Here is a 27,098-nt window from a genome sequence, read left to right on the forward strand (position 1 = left end):
CACACACACACACACACACACATATAATATAATATGCATTCCACACAGAGACTTCTGTGAACATTTTGAGTGATGATGCAAATGAATTCATGCAAATACATCGTTGAATCAGAGTTATTAATGGGAACATTTTCAAACTAAAATATATTAATTGAACATATACATTTGCCACATTGAGATCAAACATTCTGTGAAATCTAATAATAAAATAAACAGCATATTAAAATATATGCAATAATAATATATAAATATATTATTCAGCGCATGACATGTTTATGTTGACCGCAATTCATTCTTTTAAGAGCTCTCTAAAAATCGTCACTAGCAAAACATCTATATATATATTTTTTGATTATAAAAAAAGTCCTACCAATGAAAAATGATGCTCTTTGCCCTCATAATGGTGCATTTCAAGCATCTCCCAACCAGCCAAACCCCTTGACTAATTCACGGCTCTCTGTGAGATGTCATTTGCCGACTTTTTCTTCCAGAGGCAACAGCTATCGCTGCTCAGAGTTACTTATGCAGCTGTCTGAGAATTTATGTGAACATGCATGAGTCAGACAAGAACATTGTGTTAAAATACATTTTCTCTGTGATATGGAGAGAGACACTGACCCATCCATCACACGACGACACTACAGACACCGCTTTGAGCCGCCACTGCACACTTTCTACACACACTCTCACATTTACTCTCTCCCTCTCGGTCACACAGTCACGCTGAGTGCACACATAAGAAGAAACACAACATATAACACCGAATATCTTAAGTTATCCATGCAGAACATAACATCTGCTTCAAAACCTGTTGAGCTGCTTTTTCCTCTACTTAATACATGCCTTGGTAGCATCTTCAGTGAGTGTCTCATGTCAAGATGAGGCTAAATTCATTCTAATACAGTTTGACAGTTTGATGTTTTATTTGTTGCTTGAATGTACACTACCGTTTTAAAGTTTGAGGTCAGTAAGATTTATTTTTTTTAAGAAATCACCTCATTTATTTAGCAAGGATGCATTAAAATGATCAAAAGTGACTATATAGAGATTTTGAATGTCACAAAAGATTTCAGTTTTGTGTACTTTTAAACTTTCTATTCATCGAAGAACCCCGAAAAAATTACATTCTACAAAAATATTATGCAGCACAACTGTTTTCTGCATTGGTGATAAGAAATGTTTCTTGAACAGCAAATCAGTATATTAGAATGATTTCTGAAGGATCATGTAACACTAAAGACTGAAGTAAGGATGCTGAAAATTCAGCTTTGCACCACTGGAATAATTATATTTTAAAACATATTTAAATAGAAACCAATTATTTTAATATTTATAGTAATATTATTAATAATATTACTGTTTCACTCTATTTTTTATTAAATTTATTCAGAAACATAAACAAAAGAAATTAAAAATGTAGTGAATATTAAAGTATTGCCGAGTATCAAAAATACAAAGCATACACATATTGAGTGAAAATTTAATGTAATTTTTTTATGTAATTGTACTTTTATCAAAAATTGTCAGCATTTAAATAAATTTATATTGCTGATTTCAAGATTCTACCATCTTAGAATCTCACAGTTAATGCAAACGCAGAAATTTAACACGGCATCAATTCAAAACCAAAGGAACCATTAGCCATTTAATGTTCAAAAATAATGTACTCTCTTGTAAAATACATATTTTTGCCTATTTATTCAAGATACAGTACATACAAGAAATGAAGGATCTATGAGAAGCCTTTTTAGAGCTGTTGAATATAAATATATAAATGAAAAAGAAATGTGAGGGAGATCTTTAACCAAATGCTTTTGTCAGCAGAAACACTACAGGAGGTGGACGTTCTCCAACACTGCAATCTTGAATCTTCCAATATGATCTTCATTCTGGGATCAAGGAAGCTGGATCTAGTGGAATTAGCATTCAAATGATGAGCTTTACTGCTGCCGGGCCTCTAATGTTTCTTTCCACACAGAAGCTCTCTATTCCACCAAAGAGATGGGCTAGGCAGTGAGAAGCAGCTCTTTGTGTGTTCAGTTTGACTGAAGTCAGATTAAAGCAAGAGCAAACCCCGTCAAAAGCTACCAGCGTTTAGTATTACAGGCTTCTTGCAGGCTAGCGTAAGGAGCAGGTCCAAGCGTTGGCGTGACATGCATGTAAGCAGGGCAGAGCATTCGAGTAGCGTCCCTAACCTCTGTTCTCTTGTTTTTACATCTGCGCTACTAGAGGTTAAAGTTTCTCTAAACAAAAGAGAAGAGGCTCCCGCAGCGCCCTATTACAACTCTTTCTAACCCCTGGCATGGGAAATAACAAATATTAGACATGCATGACCATCGGGGCTTAATTAAAATCGGAGAGCGAAAGCTGCTTCTGAAAAGAAGAGGGCGGTAGAGTGTTTGAATGAAAGAACACAGCGAAAAACATACACTGAAAGATGCATTGTGGGTCAGAGGGCAATGTTGTTGGTAACATAACAATAATGGAAACACTTTATTATAAGGTTTAATTTATTAAAGACCCCCTGTGGTGAAATTTTTGCATGTCTGTCTGTTCTTTAAAATATGCTTAACATATTGCATTCAAAATCTGTATACTGTTTTCACATTCCAGGTCTGTTTGCACTAAAATAATCGTTACTTTATTAAATAGTTATAACTTAATATTTTTCAACTAAAACCTATTGTATACAACTAAAATAGTGTATCTGATCAGCAACTTCTCATTAATGAGTGAATGTGAAAAAATACAAGTTTTGAATGTTACCATGTTATTACTGCATTAATTTTTTTATTGATTAAATATATATATATATATATATATATATATATATAAAATTCAATATTGAAACATTATTTTCATGGGAAAAAACAAAACACACACATATATATACAGTGGTCACTCCTGGGAAGGTTCTCCACTGTTCCATGTTTTTGCCATTTGCAAATAATGTCCCAAAGCTTTAGAAATGGCTTTATAACCTTTTCCAGACTGATAGATCTCAATTACTTTCTTTCTCATTTGTTTCTGTATTTGTTTGGATCTCTGCATGATGTCTAGCTTTTGAGGATCTTTTGGTCTACTTCACTTTGTCAGGCAGGTCCTATTTAAGAGATTTCTTGATTGCGAACAGGTGTGGCAGTAATCAGGCCTGGGTGTGGCTAGAGAAATTGAACTCAGGTGTGATAAACCACAGTTTTAACAGGGGGGCAAACACTTCTTCACACAGGGCCATGTAGTTTTGGATTTTGTTTTCCCTTAATAATAAAAACCTTCATTTAAAAACTGCATGTTGTGTTTACTTGTGTTATCTTTGACTAATATTTAAATTTGTTTGATGATCTGAAACATTAAAGTGTGACAAACATGCAAAAAAATAAGAAATCAGGAAGGGGGCCAACACTTTTTCACACCACTGTGTATATATATATATATATGTATATATATATATATATGAGAGAGAGAGTACTAACAATAAACAAGATATTTCTTTTAGCATTTATTAATCTTCATTAATGTTAGTTAATTAAAATACAGTCTTTATTTATGTTAGTTCACAGTGCATTAATTAATGTTAACAGATAAAATTTCTGACTTGAAAAAATGTATTAGTAAATGCTGAAATTTCTATAAACTGAGACTAACAAATGCTGTAGAAATACTGTCAATTGTAAGTTCATGTTAACTAATGTAGTTAACTAATGTTAATAAATGGGACCTTACAATAGTCATACTGTCATAATGGTACAAACATCACTGTTGGGGGAAAAATGTCATTTCTGGCATATATTTCTTTATATTTTTTAATTTATATGTAAAATTTGTGTGAAAAGAAATGATAGAAGGTTGTTTTGAATAAAAATTGGTTAAAAATAAAGACAGTGAGGTCTATAGTGAGATAATATATTGCTGATGTAGTAGTGCAATACTGGATCAATAACAACTTGCACTTTAAATATAGCAAGACATCTGTAATAACTACTTCAGCTACAGGAACATTTTCTGTTTATGCCATCCCTAAACACCTCAATCCCTTTTTTTTCTGCTTTTAGTAAATTACAGTTAATATCTCAGAACTGCAATGCTAGCACAGGCATATTTCACTAATGAATCTCCATTCAGAGCAGTCAGTGTTGGGCCGATATGCACATCATTTACAACATTAACCATCCCCCCTCACTTATGAAAGACAATTTATTGCAGGTCAGACATTCTGTATCTTCATCCTCTGCCAAACTACATCTCCTTCTTGACTCTTCATATGATCAGACTGCCAAGACATTTTACATCAATGTACTGTGTATACAAATGCAAAAAAAACAAACAACAACAACTGTTTGTTTGTTTGTTTGTTTCTAAAATGATAAATGGATGCTACTCACTGAATTAAACATGCAACATAAAATGCGACAATTTAATTAAAAGTACTTTATTAGTATTACAATTAATAGTTGTACTATACTATTTGAATACATGGCATTATGCTATTGCTTCACACTAACAATGAACTAACAATGAACAATACCTCATCATTTAAAAAAGATTAATAAATGCTATAAAATATATATTGCCCATTGTTGGTTCATATTAGCTAATGCAATAAATAATTTTATAATACCTTATTTTGTTACTGGAGGAAGCACACTTTTGGATTATGTACTTTAACCGTTGAACTAAGGTTTAAAGTTAAACTGCCTTAATGATGTATTTGTTTCTTACACACATGCAGCTTTTTGCTTCACAAGACATTAGTAGTTGTGTGGATTACTTTTGGATTATTCTGGACTCTCATTCTGACGGCACCTATTCACTGCAGAGGATCCAATGGTGAGTAACTAATGGAATGCTAAATTTATCCAAAGCTGTTCCAATGAAAAAAAAAAAAAAACGTATCTAAATCTTGGATGGCGTGAGGGTGAGTAAATATTCAGCAAATTCTAATTTTTGGTTGAGCTATTCTTTTAATGCATAACTATGTGACCAGACCTCTCACATCTGCATGCAATCTAGTTTATTCACTACACTTGCATTGCAATAGGGATTCACACTCCCAAACTCTCTTCAGCCCTACACTGCAAATCTACACGCACAACAATGTTGTCAGTTTCCTTGATGTGTTATGGAGGAGGAGGATAACAGGACTACATACTGTCTGAAAAGCTGTAGTGCGTGGGCAGCACAGGAGGTTCATCAGACAACATGGTATAATTTGTGATAAATACACAGGGTCCATCACACACTGCTGGAACAAAGACAATGATGACTAACTGCGTCACGCTCCACAAAGAAAAAAATTCTGTTTTTTTCTGTTAAGCCTCCAACCGATGAAATTTGCAGCTAGCTGGCCAAAGAAGATGCGTAAACATAATTTGTTATTTATGAAAACTCAAGGCTGAACTTGATGCTGTTTGCTTCATACATGATCAATCCAGTTTTCAAGCATCAACACAAAATCAACTTCAACCTTCATTTTCACGCTTTCATGCTTTAATTTTTAATAGTACTTTACTGACATGATTGTGTTTTCATACAATATTGCATTATACATGAAGCCATGTTTATGCATCTTATATATATATGGAGACGTCTCGCAAAAACAGAAAATAAAATTAAATAAAAATTAAATTAACCTTAATTATTCGAAACTTTTGGCAAGCAATATATTCTTTTTTTTATTTTATATTATTATATTCTCTGATGAAAATCCGTGAGGGGCCTCAGAATGAACCAGAATTATTGCAATAGCAGCAAGTTTCTGCAAAACTAATTTTACATAATTTAAAGCGGAAACCACTGCATGATGTATTCAGATACATGCTTCCATTTGTCGCATATGTACCGATTTTTCAAATTACAAATTCTGTTATGCAACGGATTTTACACTCTACACAACACTTTTTCCTTTAAACTGGAACATGAAAGAAAAATGTAATGTAAATTTTATGTATTATCATAAATTGAATGATAGTGCATGCAATATATTACAATGAGATTTCAATTTTAGACTGAAAAAGACATGCCTTGCTTAAAACCACATCTGCAAAAAATGTGAAAATGGACAAATTTCAAAGCCAATGTGTTATGAAAGACAGACAGAAAGAAAGATGTTCACATAAAACTATTTATAGCTGGCTAAAGCATAGTTGGCTAAAGCCCAGGCAATCCTATGAGACTGAAATCAGATGAGCGAATGGAAAAACATCCGCATAAAAATATTAGAATTATTTCAGCACTGGATCGAGATTTCTTCCTTTGCCCACATCTTCAAAAGCAAACATTACTAAATCATTCATGAGCACAGAGTCCCATCAGCTGCAGGCGGCTTGAATTAGCCCAGTTCACTCTAATCTGTGATAAGGACACCTCAGCTCTTTTCATAATCAACCATCTTGAAATTAATGATCCAATCAGACCTTCAAGCCTCCAAATCCAAACTCCACACATCTATTAGTGAAGCGGATACTTTGTGGTAATTGGAGTGTTTCAGAGGCTTTCTGCATTTTCCAGAGTGACCAGCAGGCTGAATGAACGCACTTATTCAGCTTGGATTAGGGATTGTTTGAGAGGTGATGGAAAAAGATGAATGCCAGCTTTAAACAGCATAAACATAAAAAGGCGATTTAAAATAAATAAATAAATAAATATACATAGGAAAGGCTTATTAACAAACAATATATCTAAATTGAATTGAGGACAGAATAAGCAGAAAAAAGGGTTGGTAGACCTGCTGCCCCACTAGTGAGTTGCATTTGCTCAGCTAGAAAACAACTAATGCATTAGTGGATGTCTTAAAGGAATAGTTCACCAAAAAAATAAAATGAGCTGAAAATGTACTCTCCCAAGCCATCTAAGTTTGTTTTTTCAGCAGACATCACTTGGATGGATTTTTTTTTATGACATATGCAGCTTTTCACTTCACAATACATCTGTTGATTGACTGGAGACGTGTGGATTACTTGTGGATTATTGTGATGTTTTTATCAGCTGTTTGGACTCTCATTCTGACGGCACCCATTCACTGCAGAGGATCCATTGGTGAGCAAAACTGAAAATCTTCAGTGACGGGGCTGGACAAGATATAAGAACTGAACATGATTAGCTAATAGTCTAAATGGATGCAGTGATGATAACTTGCTCTTTTCCAATACATCTCTAATTTTGGCATTGTTTTTTTCCTGGCAGAGAAGTGCTAGATGCTGGGAATTATTCAAATGACACCCATCATCTGATAGAGGGTATCACTTTAGATGCCAAGTTAGCTTTGAAATATGCAAATGGATCTACCACAGCCACACACTTTATCCACAGAGAGGCAGACGATGTTAGAAACCATATTACAGCACTCTTTTATTCATCCTGCAATGCTAAATCTATTTTGTAATTGTGATGATTTTTAAATTAGTCAAGATATATGCAAAACGATGATATGATCATTCCATATATCCTTTTCAGATTGATCTATTTTAAAAGAATAAAGTATTTTGAGAAATAGAATAAGCATAGAATAAGAACTAAAGTAATATTATGAGTATAAAGATATAAAGATTTATATTATGATATAAAGTCAAAATTCCATTTTTTCCCTCTAACCAAAACTGCATTTATGGGATCACAACTATACTCTATATATATAACTTTTCTGCTGTAATATATTTTAAAATTATATTAATTGCTCTGATGGCAAAGCTGAATTTTCAGCAGCCATTACTCAGTCTTGAGTCTGTGCTGATGTGACTAATTCAGATGTTGTATTCTCAGACAAAAGATTAAATAAGCAATGCTATAAAAGATGACACTATAGTATAGATGAAAAAGGAATCAGTCTGAAGTAAGTGAAAATCGGAAAAAACTAAAAATATTGTTATCCAACTCAAATATCTTGCAACATAGCAGGTGCCAAAATCAGTCTCCTCTCTTACTGGCATCTAACTCTCTCTTCACCTTAGCTGTCATGTTCCCCAGGTCTAGGCGTGAGAAAGCAACAGGTCTGGAAATTCACTCACAATAAAATAAGTCTCTAGTTTTTCCAAGAACACAGCAGGAGGAGGAACCCATGCCCTTGCACTACATGCAGGTTCTGTACAACAGAAGAACACAATGCCAAGATCTAAACAGAATAGGCAGGAATCACAGGTCACTGGGTGAACACAGCAGGGTTTTCTAATGGACGATTGAAGGGATTAATATCTTGAGGACCGCAGTAGGTGAGAAATCAAACACAGATTCAACCTTAAACTTACTAGCTACTCTGAGAGATGACATGCTGGTAAACAATCTCAAACTGCTCAGTGATTGTGGCTCTTGAATGAGAGCAAGAGGACTGTATCTGTCTAACACAGAGGGCAATATAATTCAATATATATATATATATATATATATATATATATATGATTGAACAACTTAATGTGCTTAGTGGGAGTAGTTAAACAAATTAAGTTTTAACAAACAATGCTTTGCCTCATAAGGTTTTTCAATTTCTAAAGCAGTCATATCTTGAAATTTTATTCACATCTTGGTGTTTACATTCAGCATTTTTATCTGCAATATCCTAAAATCTGCATAAACATATGCTACCATTTAAAGGTTTGATCTATCTATCTATCTATCTATCTATCTATCTATCTATCTATCAGTTTGGGGTTAGTCAAATATTTTTTGAAATATGTCTCTAATGCTGCTGCACAGTATTTTATCAAAAAGAACAGTTCTTATTATTATCAATGTCAAAAAACAGTTGCTGAAAAAAAGTGCTGCTTTTTTTTTTTTTTTTGGAAACTGATTTTTTTCAGGATTCTTTGATTAAAAAAAAAAACAATCCAAAAGGGCAGCATTCGAATTTGAAAAAAAAAAAAAAAAAATGTTGTAAAATAAATTTATTTACTGTCACTGATCAATTTACTGCATCCTTGCTTTAAAAAAAAAAAAAAAAAGTTATTTCCTTCCCCCCAAAAAACTGATTGGTAGTGTACATGTGGATGGAAACTGGACTTATTCTAGAAAGACTGGGAATGAGTACAGAAGTGAGAAGCTGGATTGGAAAATGACACCAACCGGACTTCAACTTCAACATCGACTATCTGAGCACCACAGCTCAACAGGTAGAATAAAATAACAAATGCATTTTTCATGCAATGCCGAGTATGAAAATGGCAAGCCTATTGGGAAACTGAGAATATCTTTCCTGAACTCCTTCATAGACCAGTCCATTACATAATGTTTCAATCACAGAGCTGAAGAAAGAAGATTTTCTCTTTAAACACGGTTGGGGGCAATTGTACTCATTTGATGCATGAGAAACCGGAGCTTCTTCCTTGGAAGTACTTCGAAGAGCGTCCTTCTATTTGATGTGGTACCCGACTGAGCCAAAGCAACTGAGTGTTTAGTGGTTTAGCAGCCTGCAGATGTGTGCATTCAGTATAAAAACTCACAAAGAATCAACTATATTGCATTTACTATGAAATCTCAAATATCACAAGAAAAACATTGAAAAGGGTATATAGAGATTCATTATTTGAGACAATCTTTTTCAAAATACATGTTCAAAAAATAATTTGTTCATGGGAACTCCTACCTTTGCGATCTGCACACACCAGTTGAGCAGCAGCTGGGAGCCGATGTTCTCCTGGTGTTCATGTACGTAGTCCAGCAGGCAGCCGTGGGGCATGAGCTGAGTTACCAGCTGAATAGTGGGACTCAAGCAGACCCCCAAAAGACGCACTAGATGAGGATGCTCCATGCTGGCCATGATCAGCGCCTCCTAGAAGACAAAAACAGAAAGACTGTAAATGTGCTGTTTTCATCAACAGGGTTTATCGTCAAGTATCTCATAATACAATACAATACATATTGGGAAACCAAATTAAAACCATAATTTAAAACCCCTCCAAAATCACAAGAGAGGCCCAATATGCCTGCAGGAGAAGGTCTGAATCTGCAGTTTCAGTTTCAATCTCTCTCGCACCTCATAGAAGCAATTGAGAAACGTAGCACTTTACACTGGCACATCACAAAGCATACTAACAGCTTAATAAAGGTCACAAGGTTCATTTAAAAAGTTCGCCTTTAGACTTCTCTTTACACTGTACAACGGTTTAGGGTCAGCAAATGAAATGTTTATTTATATTTTTACATTTATTCAGTAGGGATTGGTTAAATTGAACAAAAACGCATTCACAAAGGCATTCAACGTTTCCAAAAAGGCTGTTCTTTTGAAATGTCTATTTGTCAAAGAATCCTGAAACAGACTTTCAAAATCTTACCAACCTCAAACTTTTTACTTTTACTAGTGTACGTTTATGCAATAATCAGTGGTGGACAGTAACGGAGTAGCTTTACTTCGTTACTGTACTTAAGTACATTTTTCAAGTATCTGTACTTTACTGGAGTCGTTTTATTTTGAGTAACTTTTACTTTTACTTCACTACATTCCAAAGCATAAGATCGTACTTTTTACTTCACTACATTTCATAAAACATATCGTTACTCCTTATAATATATCACGTGCTCCGAGACGCAGAAGCGGTGTCTGATTCAAGAACGAACTGATTCTTTTCAATGAACCTTTTAAATCGGTTCGCAAATCGCACCAAACGATTCATTGACGAATTAGAATGAACCGATTGCAGCTGTTCTCGAGTCGACAACTCACTGATTCAAATGAACCGTTTAGTGCGAGTCTCCAGTGAACTGAAGTCACAAGTAAGAACCGGGAGATCTTGTGAGCGTGCGCGCGTCTGATGCTGTTAAAAGTAAGTTACTAATGTCGAGTTTTAGGATGAATTATTGTAACTGAAAATCATATTTAGGTCAAAACTGTCAGTTGTTTGTGAACTAAATCTGCTGTAAAGCGTGATCTATTTAAGCCCACTGAAATGATTGAATGCAGACACATCAACATCTGTGTCTCTATTTTAGGTTTAAAAAAAAAAATTTTAATATAGGTTAAACCGAAACATTAAAATAACACAGACTAAATAAAATAATTAAGCAATTGCAGAAAGCAATTTCAAAGTAAGCCTTAAAATAAGTGTAACAATTTGTTATTCATGTGAACAGCATGATGTTAAGCTATCAAGTCAAAGGCCATATAGCCTTAAAAGCAATAGCCTAAGCTGGTTAGTTACATTATATTCATCTAATTTTAAACATACACAATAATGCATGTAATTTCCAGAAATGATTGTGTCGGTTATTTGATTTGCACTGTTGGTGAAAAGGACATTTTCAGTAAATTCATTCCCTTGCATTCTTATTTTTCAAATGATGGTAACAAGTAAAGTAAGGTTTAATTGTAAATTACTCACATCCATAAACTCCACATTGGCTTTTGGTCCTGTGCTTTCATTGAGTATCTTTATGGCCACTGGAATCTTCACAGTTTCTCCTTCTGGAACCCAGATTCCCTTATAAAGAAGATGGCATCGGAAGTCAGTTACATGTTAACTAATATATTGTTGAGGAACCGCAAAACACACAAATCATAAATGTTAATGTAGCACCTTGTAAACAATGCCAAAGGCTCCTGTTCCCAAGATCTTGACCCTCTTAAGCTCTGTCTCTTTCAGTATACGCAACTGTGCCTGGTTGGGCGCTGTGCCGCTTGGCGTTAAAGGCTCCACCAGCTGCTCAAAAGACACAATCAACATCAAAATCACTCAGCATAATCACAAATTCACTCATAACTACAATGTCTTCTTCAGTTTGATCCACCAGCCACAGGTTAGCCTTATAATAGACTCATGTTCTGTCTGATTTCATTATTGTCATCATGTATGAATGTATTCATTTGGTTATAGTCTGGGTTTTGCCTATTTTAAGTTTTCAGTTTGCATTGCTCAGTCTTTGATTTCCCATCTTTGCTTCTCGAGTTAAGCCTGTGTTTATACAGAGATACTTTCAGTGACATTATTTAACTTGACTCACCATTTCTTGGCTGATCTTTAGACTTATCAAGAGGTTATTGGACTTGCTTATAATCCCAAACCAATTCCCAAGTTCATATGCCTTCAACAGAGCTTTCAGGGCCTCAAACTAGATATCTGTATTGAAACCATTCAAAACCACAATGCCTTTTGTCTTTTCATTTTCACCTTTAAACCTCAACTAAAAACCTTGAGTTTTTCCCTCTACTGAATGCAAAGACACTTTGACCGCTAGAAAACCCCCATCTATATAAAGACCTAATTTCTATATAGTTTATTATTAATCCTGATATTATTGAGTATATATTTTCTTGACTTTCAAAAGAAAAAAAAAACCCCCAAAACAAACCAACCTGAAACAATAGCAGATACTGTTAACAGTAGATCAACTTGGTGCTCTAAACTCCTTAACACCTAACAGAACTGCAGATTTCATAATATTGACTTAAACTTTATATCAAATGCACACACTCACACACATACTGGCTGCAGAACATTTTGAAGTACTTTCATAAGTTTCTGTTTAAGGATCTGAGAATGATCTCCATTATTCCATTTGAGGTTTCCCGCCATTGAAGTGAAAGAGGCACTTTCAAATGGAAAATTGAGACTGGCTATAGACCCCACATGCACCACAACAACAATTTCACTGGCCAGTTTTCTATCTGATTTTCTTTTTTCTCTCCCTCTCTCTCTTTGCGTCTCATGAAACCCAATGTTTTTCAGATTAATTCTCTGCAACCAAATTATTTAAAATCATTTTAAATGCTGTCCAATTTTTAGCTCTCACCTCTGTTTCCAGGAAACGGCGTAAAGCTCTTTTCTTCTTGATGCTCTTCCGTCGGAAAAAGATAGCAAATCCGAGGGCCACAATTACGACCACAAACATCCCCCCAATCACCCCAGCTGCAGTCAGAGGAGTCCTGGAGGAAAATGCAAGGATTTAAAACATATACCATAATATACTGTTAGAACAATTCAGAGTATATAAAATACTGCCTTGTTTTTAAGGGAAATGGCATTATCGATGCAATCACAACCACAGCTCTACGCACACGTCATATTATTTTTCTTTTAATATTATAAAAGTGAGAAAAAGTGTTAACTCTCAGTAAAAACCTGAACTTTTAAGAAGGACCACTGCTTTTCCAGAAATAGTGGCATGTTTTTAAAAAAAATGATTACATGTTCAAATTAACTCAATAATACACTAAATGGGCAACAAAGGTATGAAAAGCTTCTAGTTGAAAAAAAAAAAAAACTACTTAGAAAGATTCTGTAATGTGTTGACTGTATTTAATTAATTGATTATTAGTTTCCTGAAATTAAGTGTTAGAAATTTTGTTATGAAATACTTTGCTTTTGACCTTCATATAGTATATATATATATATATATACATACATATAAACTTAAAATCAGTGCCTTGAACGGTATGAAAGCAAAGGAAAACATCTAGGTGTTTACCTGTCCAGCATCCCAATACAATCTTGGATCTGGGGTCCAGTACACCTATAACACAGACAAGATAGAAAGTAATAATTAAAATAACACTACTTTAATAGATTGCTACCAATGATGATGATGATGGGTTATTAGCTCACATACACTACTTTTCATAAGTTTGGTGTCAGTAAGATTTTTTTTTTAAACAAAACACTTTTACTTTGTTACAAAATAAATGCTGTTCTTGTATCAAGACTTCCACAAAAATATTATGCAGCACATCTGTTTTCAACATTTATAATAATAACATATACTTCTTGAGCAGCGAATCAGCATATTAGAATTATTTCTGAACTGAAGACTGTAATGATGCTGAAAATTCAGCTTTGTATCACAGGAATAGACTACATTTGAAATATATTAAAATAGAAAACAGTTATTTTAAGTTTTAAATAAAATAAATTTAAATAAAAACAAAAACATTTTTCAAAACATTTTAAAATAGCATATTAATCCCAAGCTAGTGTATATCACTCACTTATGGTAAAAAATGTGCACAAGGTTAACTGTTGATCTACCTAGTCATCTCTAGCATTATCCACTTTAATGAGCGTAAGTGTAGCCTGAAATGATCTCCAGAGCTCTACATTCAGGAATAAGGCATGTTGGAGTGCTGTGACAGTGGTGACTGGGTTCAGTAATCACAGAGAACAGTGCTGAAGAGCGCATGCCTGACAGTAACCAGCGGCAATGACTGTCACCCACGAGATGAAGGGCTCGCGAGCGCTTTGTTATGGTGTCCTAGAGCATTGCAAGAGCTTTGATTTGAGAGCTAAGACAAACCAGAACGAAGCAGAGGTTCATACTGTGTGGATGTTTCTAGTGTGTCCATGTGCAGTATGATCTGCCTCAGATCTACAGGATGTGACACCGAAGGCCTGTGGAACTGCACCCAAATTCACCAACCCACTGGGCAGTTAAAGTTTAGATAGTGACATATTTGAATGAATGCAGAGATTTATGGGATTTCCAAGATGAAACTAAGAGAAAGAACTGCCTAGGGCAGGGCTAGTGAACTTTGGAAAGCTCAGGGGCCACAAAAAAGGATCTTTCAGCCTCGAAGGCTGCACTTATATTTTTAGCAATTCTTTGATATAAAAGTCAGAAGGATACTGTATGTGTGGCATGTGTTATGATCAAATCATATTATGTGTATTTTTTTGATTATTTGTACAGGTATATCATTCAGTTATTTTCTTTCTTATTTGTAAAGCAATTATTCGTAACAAATGAATGACAATTCTGATATTCTTACGATAAAAAAGCTTCACATTCTTGTAATATCGCATGTAACACTTAGGTTAATAGTTTTTTTTTGTAAAACGGTAGAAAAATTTGAAAAACGTATGGTCTTTTTTTTTACTGTTTATATTATTATGCAACATTTCTTGTAACTTTGCTTTAAAAGGTGATATGTAAATAAGGCTTCAAATCTTTCAAAACTTTGAGGTCAAAAGAAATTAATACTTTTATTCAGCAAGTTCACAATAAATTGATCAGAAGTGACTAAGTATATTGTGAAATAATATTTCACAGTATTAATATATATTTTTTTGGTGAGCATCAGAGATTACTTTCAGGAACAGTAAAAAATCTTACCTACTTCAACTTTTGAACAGTAGTATACATTATAAATATAATTTGGATAATCCATGTTTTATGCTGCTGTAAACACCATCAAAAGCATTTACTGCTTTATCATGATCCTTATTAACAAGGCAAGAATCTTGGTAAGATGTTTGTAATGTAATTACTGCAGTTGCCATGACAATGATAAAATCACACGGGCCTCAATAGGCTCTGTGTGTTGAGTAGTGCTGGCCTGGAGGAAAAGACAAACACACATGCATGCAGAAACTTACCCCTGGGTGCAGTTGGGGTGGCAGGGATGGCACTCGTTGTTGGTCTCAGCATATTTGAAGATGAAGCTGTTTGCTCCCTGCAGACCATCAGGGCATTTCTCCACACAGTTGGGTCCATCTTTGAGATGCAAGCACTTCACACAGTGATCTGGACCCTAAACCATACATACAAAATGCTTGACCATGACATATAAAATTAAATTTGTCTAGAAGTCGTACTTGACGATGGATAAATAAAGGAAAACAAACTACTTACAATATTCTATTGATGCACGTCACTTTTTGGTACTTTCTTATGAGTTTGAGTAACTTTCATTAAACTTTTACTTAAACCACAAAGCGGTGCTGATAACATAAACAAATTCATACATATTTGATCAAAGTAATTGCCCATTTTGAGACGGGTGTCACACGGTTGGACGAGTTCTTACATTCTTTGACAGCTCTGATGTTGCTAATTATGCAGCTTAGGAATTGAGATGGACAGACAGGTTATCATAAGAAGATGAGAGCTTTGTTCTTCTGTAATTAAGTTCTAAAACTGACACTTGAATTTTTACATTTTACAGACAAAATAGAGGACTTCTAACTTAATTTACTGAAAAATATCATCATGACGGCCTGGATGGGTTGGACTGGAATAGCAGAGCAAATTTAAAAGGTATTTTAATAACTGTCAACATGGTATTCGTATTCAATTTTACTCAAAAAATGTAGGGTGAGATTTGATAGGGAAAATTTGAGGCAAGTTTATGCATTTTTATGAAAGTTTACGAAGGCAAAAAAAAAAAAAAAAATCTTTGGAATAAAGTGCACAAATGAATCACGGACAACCAAGAAAGTAGTTTGATCAATTCTGATGATGTTGACTTTAGGGGCCGTTTACATGACAACATTTTCAGCCAAAAGTGGGAAACTTTTTATGCGTTTTTCCTGTTCGTTTTACTCGACAACGCCGTTTTGGGGACTGAAAACGCATATTTTTGAAAACGGGTTCCAAAGTGCAAGTTTTTGAAAATGCCACCGTTATCGTTTCCGTGTAAACACCCAAAACGGGAATTTTTGAAAACGGTAACGTCATGCGCGTGCGTAGTACATGTTAGGTATGTAGACATTCACAGTACGTGTCGATTTTAAAGGCAAGCGCGAACAAACATATACAATAATGGCGAAGTACATGGTACTGTTGTTGCTGCTCAAGAGTTTGCTAACACTTCTTCAGCAAAGTGTGGATTTACTTCACCAATATAACAACCAACAGCGGAGATGCATATACAACATCTAATCGTCACTTCCCTACAGGTACTGTTTACTAACAAGGTAACCATCTACTGGCCTGGCATACGTAATACATCGTTTTTTTGCCATTTTCGCAGATATGTGTAAACGCGAATTGTTTTAAAAACGTTGTCGTGTATACGTGAAACTTTTTAAAAACGCAATGGAAAAACGTTTCTGTTTTTGACTACATCGTTGTCGTGTAAACGTAGCCTTAGATAGCACTGCTTGGTTTACTTACAGGGCCATGACAGGTAAAAGTTTTATCTTCGGCCTTTTCACACTGGCTGTCACACTCCACACACACTGATCCATTGGCAAACTCGCGAACATCTCTAAAATATGCAAATGAATAAAATAAAAATAGGTTAATTAAACATTATACTTTAAAACAATTACATTAGCAAAATTTTAATAAAATAAAACAAAATAAAAGAATGAAATATCATTTAGTTTTATTTATCACTTTCCAACAACCAATTTTGGCCATATATGCATAAATACTAGTCTTGTAATTATTCTTTTATCAATCAAAAGCATTTCAAAGTAGGTGATGTATTCTCTCAGCAACAACACATACAGCAGGTTTTGTTTTGTCTCCGACTCATCCTCCATGTCTTCTTGAACCACAGCCAACTGAACCACAGACACTATATTCACACACTGGCGAGAACTTGGCTAATACACCAGTCGGCTGAGTAAGATCCATGAAAAAATAAAGGCATTTTAATTAGAAAAATCTTTCTCGGCACTGGTCTGAGAGGAAAGAACAAACAGTCCTCTTTAAATTTTATCTAAACAGATGGCAGCTCAGATTGCAGGAGATACGGCAGAGGGGCTGCCTAGCAGAGCCATCAATACCCTTTCCTTTGTTAGTTTCCATCAGCCCATGTTTCAGAGGAAAATTTTGAGAGCCGGTTCCAAAACAGAGAAAGATGGTGCCTTGTCAATAACAGAATGGGATCAAAGAAACCTCCCAGATCCAGATCTTAAAACATTGGAAATCGAGTGTACGAACGCTCACAGTTTAAAGTTTGTCACACTGGAAAAATTTACAGTCAAAATGGTGCTAATGTGATGCCCTAAACCAACTAAACTACCAACTACAAACTACCAAGACATCTACCCACCTACCTACCTACAACTCTGAATGGGTGTTACTTTAAAGGTGGCATATCATGAAAATCTTAGTTTAGTATGTGCATGCTTCAGATGTGTGCGTGTAGAAAATCAGAAGTTTAAACTAATATGGTTTAAAACACATGATTTCAGCACAACAGACATGATAATCAAAACCAAACAGATGTTTTTTAGCAGAGTATCTGAGGAAAGAGCTGTAAAGGCACAGCCCTATTCTGGAAAAGGGGGCGGGGAGCAGCAGCTCATTTGTATTTAAAGAGACATGCATGAAAACAGTGTGTTTCTGCTTCCACTCAAAATAGGCATTTTCAAAATGATATAATAAATTATCTGTGGGTGGGTTTTAAGCTGAAGCTTACAGACACATTCTGGGGACACCTGAGACTTAGGGTGCTTTCACACTTGGTTCGCTTGCCTGGTCCGAACCCAGGTTCGATTGCTCCACCTTCCCACTGCCCCCGCTGGACTGCATTCATATTATTTTATTTGGGTCCGAACCGCGGTTTGTTTGCGTCATCAAGCCAGCAGCTGTTTACCCCGTTGCTTAGTAACGACGGCGCAGGAGAAGGCGGCAAATGCATAACATTGCTCTCTGCACTTTTATATATTTACGTTTTTGAACCGTTCATTTTGTTTACAAAGCTTCGGTACATAATGGCACTTACGTCTGTCACGTTTACATCAGCAGCGAACCGTACCGGAGTTCACTTGAACCGTACCCCAGACCACCCTTTTTAAGCGGACTCGGGTACGGTTCGCGGGTGCGCACCCGAGTTCGGAAGACAGCGTTCACATCATCCAAACGAACTGAACTCTGACATCAATCGAACCCGGGTGCGCACCAAAAGTACTAGTGTGAAAGCACCCTTATATTACATATTGTAAAAAGGGGCATAATAGGTCTCCTTTAACATATTTTAGTTTACTTTACTTTATATTTTAAAAGTAAATTCAGCATTATTTTATTTCATTTAAATATTTACTATCTACCCATCTACCTACCCACCTACATACCCACCTACTAACAGCTGTTAACTGTTTTATTTTATTATTTTTTGACTTTTGTTTTATGACTAAAAATTAAATTAACCAAACAAAATTTATATTGATTCACCAAATAATCAGAATCAGAACTACTAAGGCTCCTACCCATACCTACCTACAACTCTTAATGGTTTTTTATTTTATTTTATTTTATTTATTATTTTATTTTAACTTTATTTTATGACTTTATTTGATTTATTTTTAATTTAAAAATTAAATTAAACAAACATCATTCAATTTGATTAACCAAATAATCAGAATCAGAGCTACTAAGGCTTCTATTTACCCATCTACATACCTACATCTCTTAATTGTTTATTTTATTTTGTTTTAAATTCACCAAGTGAATTTAAAATAAACACATAACGCTGCTCTCAGGTCTGAACTCTTGGTTGAGTGACTGGAGATGTTTGGCACATCCCCATTCATAGACTGGGGCTGCTGATTTAAAGTGCAATTAATTGAGTGTAATGAGACCCCTGTTCATTCTCCAAAATATGACACTCCCCCACAGCTGATTATTGTTAGGAACTAAATTACATTTTTCTGCCACGGGGAATCCTATTCAGATGTTGGTCAGAGTTGCCATTGTTTAATGACTACAGCAGAAAAGCAGTGCCAACCAAAGAGCTCTTCTCTGACGCTCCCGGTGGACCAGAATGTAAATTTGTTGTCAGATGAGTGTTTCCTCTTTGTCATTCACAGATGGCAGTGTGTTCTGAGCCCGCTCGGGACAGGCCGAGGAACAATTAGCTGGATTTTGGTCTGTGCATGCCGTAGCGCTGACCAGACACGGTCCTGCTGCCTTCTGCGTTCAGACTATAACTTTTAGATGAAATCCATCCCTCTCTCTGATTCTTTTAATCTTTTCTCACACATCCCCAAGGCAGAAGTTTGTACACAATTGTGTTTACAAAGTGACTGGGGGCGAACGGCAATCTAAATGATAGATAGTCTTCATAAAACAAAAAAAATACTGCCGTAACCATGGCTATACCCAATAGTCTAGTGTCAGAACCTGTGGAGATTCAAACGCTACCCACACAATGGGCCTCATTCATGAAACATTTGTAAATATATGAGTAAATTCTGAGTAATTTACTCGTAAAACAGACCTTCCCGAAAACTCGCCTCCGGATTCACAAATACTTCGTAAAGGTCAGATTTAATAGTTAAATGTGTGTATGTTAATGAGTTCCAATCATTCGTAAATATGCAGTTTAAATCACAAGTATGGGTGAGTTGAGCACTGGAGAGCTACTGAAATCACAGGGAAGTTCACTATTATGATTTTCAACAAGGTGCTTAACCCTAGAGTTGCTCCAGAGGGAACGTCCTATTATTTTTGATTAAAGTGCCTGCTAAAAGGACTGTAGCCAAGTATATGTGGGTGAATGATTGTTAAAAAGCTTTCTTAGATTTAAAAGAAAAATGCAAAGTAAATTTAATAGGTAAAACTTGTCTGTATTCCGCTTTATGCATTTCAACCAATAAAATATACTTTAGGTGTTGTATGGATAATTGCATGTGGAAAGCAAAAAATAGACACTGAGCATGTATCCACAGCTGTCATATTTCATATTCAGCCCACATGCAGGTATGACTATACACATAACTGTCTACACCTCCCTTGCTGCCACACTGATTTATATCTTAATCATAAATAGGGAGCTTTTAGCTTGTGTTCCAAAGTGATGTTGAAGAAAATCATCTAGAGAGAGACCATGTATGGGGCTGAATGATGCCAGATCCCCTTAATATCCATGAGAGGGAGATAAATCATACGGTCTCTTGGCTCTAAGTGGTTTGTTAGCTGCATGAATAAATATGACACATGGAGTAGGAAAGCACATAATTTAATGAGACTGTGTCACCCACTTGAAAATCTGACAGATTATGTAGCTGAAAACAATGGTAGTGTTTGATGCTCTGGTCTGTTTTCTTCTGAGGAGCAGAATTATGGTCTTAGCGCTCAGCAACAAAGAAATGCGACATCTTTTATATAAACATATTCAGGCAGCTGTAGAATGTTATGTAGTCACACATCATCGGTGTTGAAACAATCTTACCATGCAATAACCAGGTCCATCTGCCTGAAAGACTGGCCTTTCTGGTTTAGATGCCGAACGACTCTAAATCAGCCTGACCAGCCAGTCAAATGACTTATCTTTACTCCCTTTCCTGATAGTAAAACTGTCTTTAGCTATGTTTGCAATAGCAAACTACTATGCAACTCCATGCAACCATTTTTGCAGTATGCAATCTGTATATGTATTTTTATGTATTTTATAAAGTACCTAGTTGACCCACACTCTTAAAAAAAGTCCATAAGAATACGGTTCAATGTACTGTGAAAAGGCCCGTTCAAGCCTAGAATGATAACTAGAATGATAACTATAATGATAACTAGCCTGAAAAAAATCATTCTAAAAGTGATTTTAACAATATTGTTTGTCTGTGCCATCATTGTTATAGTTGTAGTGTGAGATCTGCTATTCTATCAAATGTAGAACATTGTTTTACAACTATATCTTTATCGTATTAGTTATCCTTGGTGCAAATGGGCTTTTATGAAGTAATTTTCCATATCGATCTTGCACAGGTGTTTTCCCCATATTTTGAATTACGCATTATATTTTGTTGTGTTTTAGGATTAAAGGAAATGTCCTTAACTTAACAATGTATGTGAGATGTTTAAAATTTAATTCAACATTTAAGTCAAATGATGTGATTTGAATCGGTGTTTGTTTTGGAATAAACTGGAAAAAATTGTCTTGAAAAAGAATTTTGCTTCATATCGAAAAGTTGATAATGGCACATAGTTTAAAAACTAGCCTTGTGCCAGTCTACTATCAGAACATTGGATTGAGGGACACTTTGGATTGATATGCTCCTCCCCATATGAATCCAAGATTTATTGAATATTATCACTGAGTACACTATGTACACTATGTAACTTTTGGCCCTCAAGCTTTAAAAAAATAAAATTACATGCATCTTGTGAAAGTGTGCTTTAGCTCTGCTTGTCTGAATGGATGAATATGGATGGTTAAGAGTCTTCAAATCCTGATAGCAATAAACGATTAAAGTGTTCTAAATTATTCAAATATATTGACAGCCTATATCTTCTGTAAAAGTCTAAGGACCATAAAATGTTTTACCAATCATTACATTCTGTCCAAATGCAATGATAAGATGTCCTACCTTGCCTGTCAACCTATGTATTTGCATACCTCCGTGCAGTCAATAGCGAGAGTTCGGGGCATGGTCGCTGTAGCAGGCTGAGCCGGAAGACCTAACAAAATACACAGAGACAGACAACGGGGTAAAACGAGAACAAAAACTGGCAGTTCCCTTTCGAGCTTTCACGAGACATCGCGGAGGTTTCTCTGCTTATAAGAACTCCTTCCCTTCCAACCTTTCCTGAAGTCCTATTGGCTCACGCCAGTACAATTGACTGGCCAATTGTCACAAAGTATGCAAATCGCATGCAAATACTAACGAGCTCGAGAAGCAGTATAAAATGCGGAGCACGCGACAATTACGTCAGAATCTTCTACATCACCTGCTGAATTCATTATGGCTACAGTCTGCAATATCTGCGCGGGACCAATAGAGCCGCCAGATTAACATGACCACTGCGTCACCTGCCTGGGCCTGGCCCACACTGAGGCGGCGCTGGATGAGTCCAACTGCGGGCATTGGGCCTCATTCATGAAACATTCGTAAATATATGAGTAAATTCTGAGTAATTTGCGTGTAAAACTGACCTTCCTGAAAACTCTCCTCCGCATTCACAAATACTTCGTAAAGGTCAGATTTGATAGTTAAATGTGTGTATGTTAATGAGTTCCAATCATTCGTAAATAGGGCGCGCATGTACGCTCATTCACAGCTACGCAAATTACGTATCTAGGAATGGTGTGGAATCCTTGGACTCAATTCTCAGGTTTGATAAGTTATATAGCATAAATGCATAAGAGACTAATAGGCTATATGCCTAACAATAAATTAATAAATGAACGTGTGTCCACCAGAGCGTTTTTAGCCAGCTGACATAATGCCTGGTGCTCATCTGAAAACGACCAGCTGGTGGTGCTTGAGAGAGCTTTAGAGGCACTGCATTTTTCTGGAGTGACGCGTTGTTTGCTATGATTTGGAATATTCACGGCAGTAACATGTTACCAGTATCTTATTTTGAAGAATATTACTGAATATAAAAATGCATACTCTACTGTGATTGGACGGCTGTGTAAAAAGGGACAGTGACGAGCTCTGCATTTTACCCAAAGTTAAAGAGTAAAAAACGAAAAAAGGACAGGGCAAATTAACTCGTTAAATATCATTCTAATACATAGTTACGTCAGAACGACTTTCCGAATGATTTACACAAAAAATCGTTCTGCTCATGTTTCATGAATGAGGACCAATGATTTTATTCATGAAACAATGACAGAATGAAATTGTGTAATGGGTATGTAAAATATATAAACTGTCAACTTGACAACTGACAATTGGATTTATGAATTTAGGTTTATTAAGGTCTTAATGATATACTGATCAAAAGACTTACAGCGTACAGCTTCAATTTAGTGTTATTAGTGAAATATGTTATGTATTATATGAATTTCTTTACAAAAAAACAAAAACATTTTTGTCTTGTTTTACACCAATAATGACATGTTATTAAATTATATAAACAATAATATAAAAAATATATTTATTAACAAAGTGAATTTTATGTTCATAATTCAGCTTTTTTTAATCAACCGTTTATTATATTTTAAACAATTCTTTTAATGAATTTAAACAATTTTATGAATATTATAATGATTATTTTTATTTATTTATTTTTTCCTGGCTGTTGACAGTATTTTCTAATTTATGGAGTGATATCCAAAACCTTTAACTCAAATATGTCGGTAAAATTAAATAAGAATTTTGAGCCTGGCTTCATCTAATGTTCAGATTTTTGTATGGGGAAATGTATGAATATTCATGAATATTTAATTATATATTGTCTCATTTGTATATTTAAACATAATATTTCAGAAGAAATGTAATACAAAACAATGTCTATCTATCTATCTATCCATCCATCCATCCATCCATCCATCCATCCATCCATCTACATACTGTATAATAATAATAATAATAAAAAAGAAGTACCACTTTTCAGCATGAACCTAGATATGGCAGATCATATTTTTCTTGCTCCTTCATTTCTGAAGTCTGGGTGCAAGCTGTCTTTTACTCACCCATCATAGAGATGACAGGCTTTCACACATGTCTTTCCCCGGCTGAAGTATTTACAAGAGAGACACTGATCTGGACCGGGACCCCAGCATCCTGCCACTGAACATAGCGGATCACACACCATCCTTTGCTGAGCTGCGGAAGACATCCACAGAAATGTCTTTACACACATACATTATGGGCATTATATGGGTATAAGTTAGACATTAAACAATATTAAAGGCCCCATGACATCCAGACTGAAGTTTTGTGGCTTTTAAACCATTTCTACAGGCTTTGAGGTCATCCATGTGCTAGTGTATGGCTAAACATCTATACTGTATGTTCCTCTCAAATATCCTTTTTCAAAAGGAAATATGTCAACATCACTTTTTAAAAGTTTGTAAACTGATATTGCTGAGGTCAGATTTTGCTTTATCAGCTAATTCAAGCATATTCAAATATTTATATACAGATATAACTACTGAATCAATAAATCCCAAATAAAAACTCTGTATTGACTGAACCAAAGTCCCTCATATTGTCAACTGGGACCATCAGCTGTGAATGGAAAGCACTGGATGCAGTTCACGGCTGTCGGGGCTGTTGGACAATCCAGGGATATCAGTCGACTGTGATCGGCAGCGTGGAAAAGAGGCGAGTGAATGAGCCGGCTAACAGCACCATTGATCCCACACACCACAGACTTATTATCTCACTAATTACATCAAGCACAGCTTGGCAGTGCGGCACTGTGGGAAGTGTTCTGCAACTGTCAACATCTCCATTACGGACAAGTCTGTGCTTCTCCATTTCATCAGTTCAGGGAATTCTTATCGTACATAAGATACTGGCCTGTAAAATGATTGTCTTTATATCCTATATGTGTCCCAAAGGTGCAGTGTATTGAAATTCAAGAACTGGCAGACCTAATAGACTAGTCTATTATTAACGCTCAAGTACTCTATGATGGTTACTGGGATGACAATATTACAGGTCATTTAGCCAATAACTGTGCAAATCTCTCGAAAACCTCATAGTTAGCCTCAAATTTAAGGGGAGACACTGCAGGCAAAAACACAGCTTTTTCATGCACCTGTCAAGTTTGAGATTTTGGGCTTTTTGGTTTTTCATAAAGTGTTTTTTCAGACTAGAGGAAAGACAACATCCAAAAGACACTGTTAAGTGTTTCTTTTATAGCACTTTATCTATTTGTGTCAATAGATTTCAATTACAATACATATTTTTTGACCTTGGATTTTAGTAATGAGAATTGTGCCTAATTTTCTATGGAAATAATGACATAATATTAAAAATATAAAAAGTATTATAAAAGTAATATAAAAATTAGTGTGTGGATTTAATTTTTTAATCCCAATCAAATGTATTAATAATCAAATGTGTACTAGAGTTTAAAGTTTAGTATTTTAAAACTTTAACATTTTTAAATTAACTTAAAAATTAAATGTAAACTTTTAATTATTATTATTTTTTCTTTTTTTTTGCATAAAACAAAAGCTGGCTGTTGAGAGTATTTTCTGATTTATCAAGTTGAAAAACTCAACAAAATTAATCAAGATGTTTGAATCTGGCTTAATCCAATGTTCAGATTTTTATTCTAGAAATGTATGGAAATGAGTTCATTTTTTTTTGAGTTCATATTTAATTAGATAAACCCTCATTTGCATATTTAAACATAACATTTCAGAAAAAATTGTTATACAAAACAATTTTCTTAATGTACTGTGTTTAATCAACTGGGGAAACGTCTCAGGTTACTTATGTAACCATGGTTCCCTGAGTAGGGAACGAGACACTGCGTCCTCTAGGGGTCGCTATGGGGGACGCCTCGTCGTGACCCGTGTCTGAAGCATACATTGAAAAAACACCAACTCGTTGGCCGGCGACAGCCATGACGTCACTACCGGTGCGACTATAGTATAAATAGGCGCCGGGAGCATACATCATTCACTTCTTCATCTGAAGCTTGCGTCCGCAGCATGGCAAGAAACCTAGAGGACGACTGAACCAAAGTCCCTCATATTGTCAACTGGGACCATCAGCTGTGAATGGAAAGCACTGGATGCAGTTCACGGCTGTCGGGGCTGTTGGACAATCCAGGGATATCAGTCGACTGTGATCGGCAGCGTGGAAAAGAGGCGAGTGAATGAGCCGGCTAACAGCACCATTGATCCCACACACCACAGACTTATTATCTCACTAATTACATCAAGCACAGCTTGGCAGTGCGGCACTGTGGGAAGTGTTCTGCAACTGTCAACATCTCCATTACGGACAAGTCTGTGCTTCTCCATTTCATCAGTTCAGGGAATTCTTATCGTACATAAGATACTGGCCTGTAAAATGATTGTCTTTATATCCTATATGTGTCCCAAAGGTGCAGTGTATTGAAATTCAAGAACTGGCAGACCTAATAGACTAGTCTATTATTAACGCTCAAGTACTCTATGATGGTTACTGGGATGACAATATTACAGGTCATTTAGCCAATAACTGTGCAAATCTCTCGAAAACCTCATAGTTAGCCTCAAATTTAAGGGGAGACACTGCAGGCAAAAACACAGCTTTTTCATGCACCTGTCAAGTTTGAGATTTTGGGCTTTTTGGTTTTTCATAAAGTGTTTTTTCAGACTAGAGGAAAGACAACATCCAAAAGACACTGTTAAGTGTTTCTTTTATAGCACTTTATCTATTTGTGTCAATAGATTTCAATTACAATACATATTTTTAAAGGTCGTTTTCTCAAAATGAGTTTTTTCTCCTACACTGAGTCATAAATCTCCACTTCAGTAGCATGTGCACACACCAAACTTTACATTTTTATTCTTGTCTATATCCTGGAGGTTTTTACATTTTATTCCCCCCAAAATTGTGAAAATATAGTGTTTTACACCAAGAAAAGAAAACAAAGCCTGCTTTTAAGACCATTTATAGTTTACATTGATTTCATGACAATTATGCATTTACCCCTAACATAACAACCCCTTAAACATAATATTAAATATAAAATTTGATAAAAAGAAATGATATAACATTAAATAATTACAGTATATTAATTATATTAATTATACATAATATAAAATTATATATATA

General features: G+C 35.3%; 1 protein-coding gene across 1 annotated transcript in view; it reads right to left on the reverse strand.

Moving 5' to 3' along the window:
* LOC107701616 (receptor tyrosine-protein kinase erbB-4-like) overlaps window positions 1-24,797 on the reverse strand; it is a 31,768-nt gene extending 6,971 nt beyond the window's left edge. Inside the window, exons 1-9 of the mRNA XM_016503659.1 lie at window positions 24,704-24,797; window positions 24,008-24,140; window positions 16,807-16,900; window positions 15,288-15,442; window positions 13,387-13,431; window positions 12,712-12,844; window positions 11,499-11,621; window positions 11,304-11,402; window positions 9,572-9,757 (exon numbers count right to left, since the gene is read on the reverse strand). Coding sequence (XP_016359145.1) covers window positions 9,572-9,757; window positions 11,304-11,402; window positions 11,499-11,621; window positions 12,712-12,844; window positions 13,387-13,431; window positions 15,288-15,442; window positions 16,807-16,900; window positions 24,008-24,140; window positions 24,704-24,797 — 1,062 coding nt within the window. The remainder of the gene's footprint in view (window positions 1-9,571; window positions 9,758-11,303; window positions 11,403-11,498; window positions 11,622-12,711; window positions 12,845-13,386; window positions 13,432-15,287; window positions 15,443-16,806; window positions 16,901-24,007; window positions 24,141-24,703) is intronic.
* Window positions 24,798-27,098: the final 2,301 nt, after the last annotated feature.

The sequence above is a fragment of the Sinocyclocheilus anshuiensis genome, unplaced genomic scaffold, assembly GCF_001515605.1.
Source record: "Sinocyclocheilus anshuiensis isolate Anshui unplaced genomic scaffold, SAMN03320099.WGS_v1.1 scaffold12850, whole genome shotgun sequence".
Classification (NCBI taxonomy): domain Eukaryota; kingdom Metazoa; phylum Chordata; class Actinopteri; order Cypriniformes; family Cyprinidae; genus Sinocyclocheilus; species Sinocyclocheilus anshuiensis.